We start from the raw sequence: 7,695 nt of genomic DNA, 5'->3' as shown, positions 1-7,695 counted from the left end.
CAGCCATTCCTCAGCCTTATAAAAAATGGTATTCACTTCTGATAAAATGACAAAACATTTATTAAATAAATAAATAAGTTTCAAGCCTCGAGCATGTCCTAAACGGGAGCTCTCTATAGCATGCAACTCCCTCGCTTGCCTGAAGTTTGTTCAGAAGTGGAACATTTTCTGTTCCTGGAATACTTTTAAAAGCCATTTTAACTGTTTCTCAACAATAGCATATCTTTTCCAGATCTTGCAACATAACTACTGATCTCAAACAAAAGAAGTTTATACACTAACCTGACCTGATTTCTGCAAGAAACTAGAAATAACTTTCACCAGCAACAGATCCACCTTATCACAACCCTGAATAACTCCTGTCCGCTTTCTGAGCTGAAGTAACTTTTGTTGTTTCCCTGAAGGGAACCCACACAAACAAGGGAGACAGAGGCAGGTATACGTGTGAACAGCCGCCCGAATCCCAAAGCTTGCCGACTGCTGCCTGTTGCAAGCAAGAGGTTGATTTGGTCCTTCTGTTGAGTCTTGACCTCCCATGAAAACACGAAAATATCTCTGAGGGACTAGAAAGTGTTAAAAAAAAACCCAAAACCTTACTGATCTATACCTAAAAGATTCCAGCCCTAGAGGAGGCGGGAGCCCCCCCTCACACACCGAACGCCCGCCAAGAAAACGAGCACCTAACGGCCGGTTACACACGTTACACGGTTACATACGGGCCCGGGCGTAGGCCGGCCGGCCGCCAGCTCTCCAACCAGCGGCCGCACCCAGGCCCCTCGCAGCCCCCGACCTTACTGTGGCTTTTGCCACAGGGACACAGAGGCTGCGGGCCTGAGACTCGGAGCGGAAAGCTACCGCAGCGCGGGCGCCCGCCGGGGCTAGGGACCGGCCTCCTGCGCCCGCCAGCCCGCCCGGCAACCTGAGCGCGACGGACGGAGCGACGCCCGCCCTCAGCATACGGCACACGCCGCCAGAGGCCGCTATTGTGCCGGCTCGGCCTGTCCCCTAGCGAGGGCACCCCGCCCCTTCCCTCTATCCGCGCCCCGTGACTGGCCCGTCTGGAAGTCGATCGCCCCTGAGCCCCGCCCCCGGGCCGGGCGGAAGGGAGCGCGGGGGCGCGGCGGGCTGCCTGCGGGGCGGCGGTGGGAGAGCGTGCGGCCGGTGGGCGCTGGCGCCCGGGGAGCCGGGCAGCGCCTCGCCCTGACTTGGTGGCGCCGCTGCGGGGCACGCCGGCTCGGGGTCCTCCCCACCACTGAAGAGAGCGGAGCGACGGGAGCAAGGTGAGGGCGTAGGGCCGCGTCCCACCAGCGCGGCGGCGGGTTTGGGCTTTTCTGCGCTGCGCCGGGCCCGTCTGTGGGGCGGCCGCGGTCTCTCCGTGCCGCCGGCGTGGTTGGCAGGTCGCTGGTCCGGCAGCGGAGCCCCCCGAGGCGGCGACGGGCAGGCCCGGGCATGTCCTGGGCAGGGGCGCGTGCGCGGTGCGCGGCCCCGCCGCTTCAGCCCGGGAGGGGGGGCGGTGCGGGGCCGCCCGGCCTCGGAGGGGAGCGGGGAGAAGCGCTGCTGCGGGGGCCCGGGGGTGGCTGCGCGCACCCGAGCCTGCCGCCGGCCTGCGCTGGGGTCTGCGGGGCACCGCCGCCGCAGGCCGGCCGCCGGTGGGGGGGGGTGTCTCCGCGGGGTGCGGGGCGGTGTGTGGAGCTCCCTGGGGGTGTGGGGCGGTGTGAGGGGCTCCTTGGCGGGTGTGAGGGTTTCTCTGGGGGGCGTGGGACAGTGTGAGGGGGGCTCGGGGGGGTGGGGGGGTGGCGTGCCTGGTGCCTCGGAGTGTTCCACATGTGCTGCTAATTGGTAAAAAAACTTAGAAACGAGTCCTTCACATACCTACAAAGAAAGGGAAGTTTCTGTCTCTGCGGTAGAGACAGCTGCAACTTGGTCAGCTCTGCTCCGTTCAGCTGTTACATTTGTTTCTTGTTACAGATGATTGAAACACTTGTGACTACTGAAGCTCAGGAGCTGCTCTACCAGCTCACAGCCCTCCTGGAGCAAGAGTTAAGATGTCAGCCAAAGGCCTCTGGCCTGAGACTAATTGAATCTGCTCATGATAATGGCCTCCGAATGACTGCAAGGCTGCGAGACTTTGAAGTGAAAGATCTCCTCAGCTTAACTCAGTTCTTTGGCTTTCATACAGAGACGTTTTCACTGGCTGTGAATTTCTTAGATAGATTCTTGTCAAAAATGAAGGTAAGGCTTTTTAAAGTATAAGCTGTCAGTCATTAGCTTCTGCTCACTGCAGCCTTGTTGCTATTATAAGTTAGAACATGTTGGGTTTAGATGGCTAAAGGTTAAGCTCCTTCCACAGATTCTGATTGCACAAGACCTAAAAAATGTCTTTCCCTGTTCAGGTTTGTAGTATTGTTAAGAAAGCTGTTACCTCTGGAGAAAAGAAGGAAGAGGGCATTGGTTTCAAGTTAAGAATGCTGATAGGCTTAGAAATGCAGGCCATATTAATGGATTAGATCAAGACAGGTTGTCTTGCCTGTTACATGTGTACAAGAAGACCTTAAATTACTTCTTTCTTTATTGCATTTCAACCTACCTGTAAGCCTCATGGATATCGAGAGGCTCGATGCTGTTTATCACTTAGAATCTGGTAAAACATTTAGTTGGCATTCCATTCTGCCATGCTGACCTGGGTTGGTTTTAGTTGTCTAACAAGACAGGATTACCACTGCACTATTTGGTCAAGAACAAAAGCTTGTTTTCCTTGTGTGTTAAAACAAAAATGAGAAAGCTAGATGGAGTGGATAGGAAAATCACGATTTGAAAGACTTCTGAATCCAAAATAAGCAGTAAAAGTGGGGAATGTAGTGCTATGGAATAAAATCACTCATTTTATATATATATGTTATATATATGTTACATATATGTCACATATATGTCTGTGTGTATATATGTACATAAAAGAGTAAAAAAATTTTTTTTTTGTCGTAAACCAATGTATAAAACACTAAGTCCTTAAAGGTTCTGATTAGGCTATTATAAAACCTCGTTAAGAAAACTGTTCTGCCTCACTCAAAATATGTAGTTCTGCGTTCTTGCTTTTTAGATGTAATGGTTTTCTCATCTAGTTAAATAAACAGAAGAATCTAAGTAGATAAAGGACTTAATTGATCTTCAAAAAACAGAACACACACACCTGCCCCCCATAATTTTTTCCTGAAATACATTGGTGCTTACTCTTGGAAAGTAACAAGGACTTTTTTTAGGTACAGCCTAAACACTTGGGCTGTGTTGGACTCAGCTGCTTCTACTTGGCTGTGAAGGCATCGGAAGAAGAGAGAAATGTTCCCTTGGCCACTGACTTAATTCGAATAAGCCAGTATAGGTTCACCGTTTCTGATATGATGAGAATGGAGAAAATCGTATTGGAGAAGCTGTGTTGGAAAGTCAAAGCTACAACAGCCTTCCAGTTTCTACAACTATATCATTCACTTATTCATGAGAATTTAAGCTGTGAAAGGTAAAATATCTAATACCTATTTTGCTATGGCTGGTTATGATGAAGTCTGTGTAGAAAAGTAAGCGGGGGAATTAACTTGAGTAATTGGCCTTTCTATATATATAAAAAAAAAATTAACTTCTCCCTTATTGGTAATACCATAAATATTTTGTGGTTTAACGTTATGATAATTTTAAATGTTTGCATAAGTAGATCTGAAGAGTAGTACGCTCTGATCCAAAAACCAAACTTGCTCAATAATGATGGTATAATAAATCTCTGCTTATGCTGCACTAAGTATTGCCTCATTGCAACGATTTCAAAATCTAGCTAAGAAAAAATTCCTTTAGCTGGTAAGTACTGAAATTTCTTGTTGATAAGCCTATTTTGACAATGTGACTCTCCCCAATGGACCACAAGATTTATTTTTGGCATTAGGACTGCCAAAACTGAACACCTGTTTGACTGTAACCCTAGAACTTCTGGAACAAATGAGGCTTTTGTTTAGATAAGAAACATTCTTGCCACCTCTTTGGGTTGCCAGGGTAGTGCTATCTTGATCAAGCATGCATTTTTGTTTTAACATACACTCATGTTTTTTATTATAGGAGAAAATACCTTAATTTTGAGAGACTTGAGACCCAGCTTAAGGCATGTCACTGCAGAATCATGTTTTCTAAAGCCAAGGTAAACTGCTTGAAAGCATGAAGGCAATGAGACTGCTGAAGCTTAACAAAGCAGTGTTTTAAAATATTTTCTTTCTCTCCAGCCTTCTGTCTTGGCGCTGTCTATTATGGCACTAGAGATAGAAGAACAAAAACTGCCGGAGTTGACAGAGGCATTGGAATTTCTGCAGTTGCATTCCAGGGTATGTGTAGATAGAGTTTCAGGGAAGGAGGTAAAAATGTATGCAAGGGCCTACACAGTGGGGAAGGGGGAGATCCATTGGCATATTGGTTTCTTTTATGGCTTTGTTTTTGGTTTGGGTTTTTTTTTTCCATTTGGCTTGATATCCTTGGCTTTTTATTTTATGTGAAGAAGCTGAAAGTACATGTATGAAATAAGGATTTAACGACCTATTAACATATGAGATTCTGTCTTGCTCTGTAGATAAATAACAGAGAGCTGACCTTCTGGAAGGAACTGGTGTTGAAGTGCCTTACAGAATATTCTTCGAGCAAGTGTTCCAAACCAAATGTTCAGAAATTAAAATGGATTGTGTCTGGACGTACAGCACGGCAGCTTAAACATAGCTACTACAGAATAACACACCTTCCTACAATTCCAGAGACGAGCTCATAATAGGTAAGTCGTTGTAAAATAAACTTCTGATAATGTGGAAGCAATTAGCTGTTAACTACCTCAAAGTTTCTTATTCTGTATAGGTAACCTGTTGAAGACATTTAACGTAAATGTTAGGCCCATCATAGAGGCTGATCTGTTGTCATGCTCATGATTGAGCCAGTGCTGTACCTAAAGAAGTGGCAACCTGAAATATGAATGTTGGAGACAGAACTGATCCTCTGGTGTGCTGTCGGAGCAGAAATGTGTTCTACAGACATTGGGACCTCATTCAAACTAAAATGTGGAGTAAAACTGGTAAAAAGGCAGAGGAAAAAAACTTGGCGTGCTCCTATCTTAAAAAGAATTCGCTAAGAGGAAACAGTTCCGTATTCGAATGAGTTTATTGTAATCTTTGACTTAAACCACTTCAAAGGAAGATTGTTTTATACAGTTTTACTTGCATAACTGTCAGTAAACTCTAAAAACTGTAACTCTGTTTTTCATACTGCTGGTTTTGTTACTCTGTAGATACTGTGATCTAATTGTGTTTCCTAGACTTTAATTCCTAAGGCTGCATATTTTCTAAACAGCTGTCTTGCTGTTGTCTTGCTATATTAAAGTCTGATGCTTTGTTTGGCTCGTGTGGAAAGCCTTTCAGTTGACTGGTTGGTTGGTTGTTTTTTCTGTACAGGAATACAATACAATGAGGAGAGACCCATCCTGTGACCTTGTCAACAGACACATGAATCTGAGAAACAAAGTCTGAAATGTCATCTTAATGAAGAACTCAACTCCTGGGAAGAATATGTAATAAAAATCCTTCCAGCAAATGTTCTTTTCATGATGATTACAACAATATTCAGTGTCAGTTTTCAGTCTTAATTGTTAGACTGTTTACTGTTCAGTGAAATGCCACAATACTGTTACAAGGAATTTTAACTTCTTATAGTTTGTAGAGCAGCTTGTGTAGTCTAACCTTGGTTTACTGTAACTGCAGGTGCTGAGTTACATACTTAGTTTAAAACTCTGGTTTACTTTCCAAAGATTACGTGACCCTACGAAAACACGTGCAGTAGCATAGTCCTGCAGTGTCTCTCTCACTAAAGACTAATCCTGCTCAGTACTGATGACAATAGCAAATGCTGTTTGGGCACCATCATGTGTCCACTTGTTCCTGCTGGGCAGGGCACTGGCCTTCTGCCGTAGAAGCATTAAAAATAAATAAAACTAGGCTGTGTGATATCCACTGAACATGTCAATTAGCTAGAGCAGGAGAAAAGAGAAGCCGTATTCCATTGCCTTATAAAAGGTAGACACTAATACAGCAGCAGTAGCTTCAGTGTTTTCAAAGAGGTGTGGTTTACTGAGATTAAAAATTATTTCTTGAAGTGTAAAACCTTTGTGATACCTAATGAAGGCTGAGGGAAAGTACTGGGTCACCTGCCCTAAATCTGACATCGGTTTTCTCAAGTTTCACTGTGCAAGAGGTAAATCCTGATGCTGAATGGGTGCATTTTTATAGGCACAGTAGGAGCAGGGCTAATGCCCCATCTTGGCCTATGTGTAGGAGCAATCTAGTTGTGAAACACTGAAGAGTGCCTCAACTGTGATCTCTTTGATGGCAAGTTTTGTAAAATACAACTGATTGTTTCTGAAGACCGATCAGTACTTGAGGCATATGCTCCTGGTACTAACAATGAAGTGAATAATAAGAATGTATTGTATGTAAAATGAATAGGGGTGTTGGAGGAATGTTGCTAATGGCCTCCTGAATTCTGTGTCACTGTGGAGCAGAGGCTGTTAGTGATAGGCTGTTAATTAATTGCCATATGAACCGACTTGGTGGAGAAGGAGAGATCAGATAGTTCTGAATATAGTATGGGCTTAGATGTTGGCCAACCAGTTATTTCTCCTTTATGGTAATTAGCTGAGGGGTAAACCATTCCTTGTGTATCTCAAACCGATTAAACCTTTCACAGAAGACTTTATACCAAAGCTCTATACTGGACAAAACGAGCCGCCTCCTGAACTCATGGGAGTGATTACACCACATAACGTGTAATTGGGTTTTGCATCTGCCAGAGCTATTGCCGTTGTGCTGGCCTGTGAAAAGCATACAAGTGCTTCGGACAAAGGTGTGGTCAGCCTGCTGAGAGAGGTCGAGAAGATGCTGTGTGCAACTGTCATGTCTCAATATTAAGCTGTACCTTTCAATTAAAGATTGAATTGTGCTTAATGGAGGAACTTTTTCCCCTGTTTATTATAAAACATCTTACTGGGAAGCCCATAACGTGACTTACATCTGAACAGTTTGTGGAAAACTTCCATGCAGGAGGCAAGAGATCATGGAGAATTTTTTTAAGAGGTTGAAGCTGCAGGGGAAAGGCTAGTGAATCAACAGGAAAAACTCAAGGTGCTTGATTTAATTATTTCAACTTGGCCCATGATTAAACTATTTGAGATATGAAAGTCTCAAAATTGAAAAGACTGACTTTAAGTAGCCTTGACTGTTCAAATTTGTCATCAACTCTCTTCCATGATGTACCTGATAGTACATATCACCTGTTTCTGTACATCACAATGAATACATGGATGCAGTGGTACATTTCACCCCCTCCTTTGGGCTACTCCGTGACATCCCCATCTGGCCTTAGCGTTTGTGTAAGGAGCTGGGTGTTTAAGCACCCTTTGACCATAGGAGCAACTCTTGCGTGGCTAAGGTGGGGAATGACACTGTGCCAGGAGCTCCTATTGGCTGGCCAAGGCAGGCAATGAGCTGGGACAACTGGTTATTCACTGACAGCCCATGAACATTCCTTACTTGGATTGTAGCCAGAGTAGAAAAGTACCATTGTTACTGGAATCTTGAAAAATTAGCAACTCTGCTTATGGCCAGGATGGAAATTTATAGATGACTAAAG

General features: G+C 44.9%; 1 protein-coding gene across 2 annotated transcripts; it reads left to right on the top strand.

Moving 5' to 3' along the window:
- Nucleotides 1-1,083: 1,083 nt before the first annotated feature.
- On the top strand, nucleotides 1,084-7,010 carry CCNG1 (cyclin G1). Of its 2 annotated transcripts, none has more exons than XM_056349503.1 (7): nucleotides 1,084-1,280; nucleotides 1,969-2,232; nucleotides 3,258-3,511; nucleotides 4,099-4,177; nucleotides 4,260-4,358; nucleotides 4,601-4,795; nucleotides 4,876-5,399. In XM_056349503.1, exons 2-6 carry the CDS (start codon nucleotides 1,969-1,971, stop codon nucleotides 4,790-4,792), a joined length of 888 nt encoding a protein of 295 aa, XP_056205478.1. In that variant the 5' UTR covers nucleotides 1,084-1,280; the 3' UTR covers nucleotides 4,793-4,795; nucleotides 4,876-5,399. The 2 variants fall into 2 exon arrangements, with proteins under 2 accessions (XP_056205478.1, XP_056205477.1); XM_056349502.1 differs by lacking the exon at nucleotides 4,876-5,399 and adding an exon at nucleotides 5,466-7,010 and having other exon boundaries at nucleotides 1,085-1,280.
- Nucleotides 7,011-7,695: the final 685 nt, after the last annotated feature.

The sequence above is a fragment of the Falco biarmicus genome, chromosome 8 (assembly GCF_023638135.1).
Source record: "Falco biarmicus isolate bFalBia1 chromosome 8, bFalBia1.pri, whole genome shotgun sequence".
Classification (NCBI taxonomy): Eukaryota; Metazoa; Chordata; class Aves; order Falconiformes; family Falconidae; genus Falco; species Falco biarmicus.
Note: the sequence above shows the minus strand (reverse complement) of the source record. Positions and strands in the feature narration are given on the sequence as shown.

What these genes read in the sequence shown, in the direction of transcription:
- CCNG1 (XM_056349502.1), top strand. Translation starts at nt 1,969, where the DNA reads ATGATTGAAACACTTGTGACTACTGAAGCTCAGGAGCTGCTCTACCAG. An exon ending in GATTCTTGTCAAAAATGAAG is followed by an intron (nt 2,233 to 3,257) that starts GTAAGGCTTTTT and finishes GACTTTTTTTAG; the next exon opens with GTACAGCCTAAACACTTGGG. An exon ending in TTCTGCAGTTGCATTCCAGG is followed by an intron (nt 4,359 to 4,600) that starts GTATGTGTAGAT and finishes CTTGCTCTGTAG; the next exon opens with ATAAATAACAGAGAGCTGAC.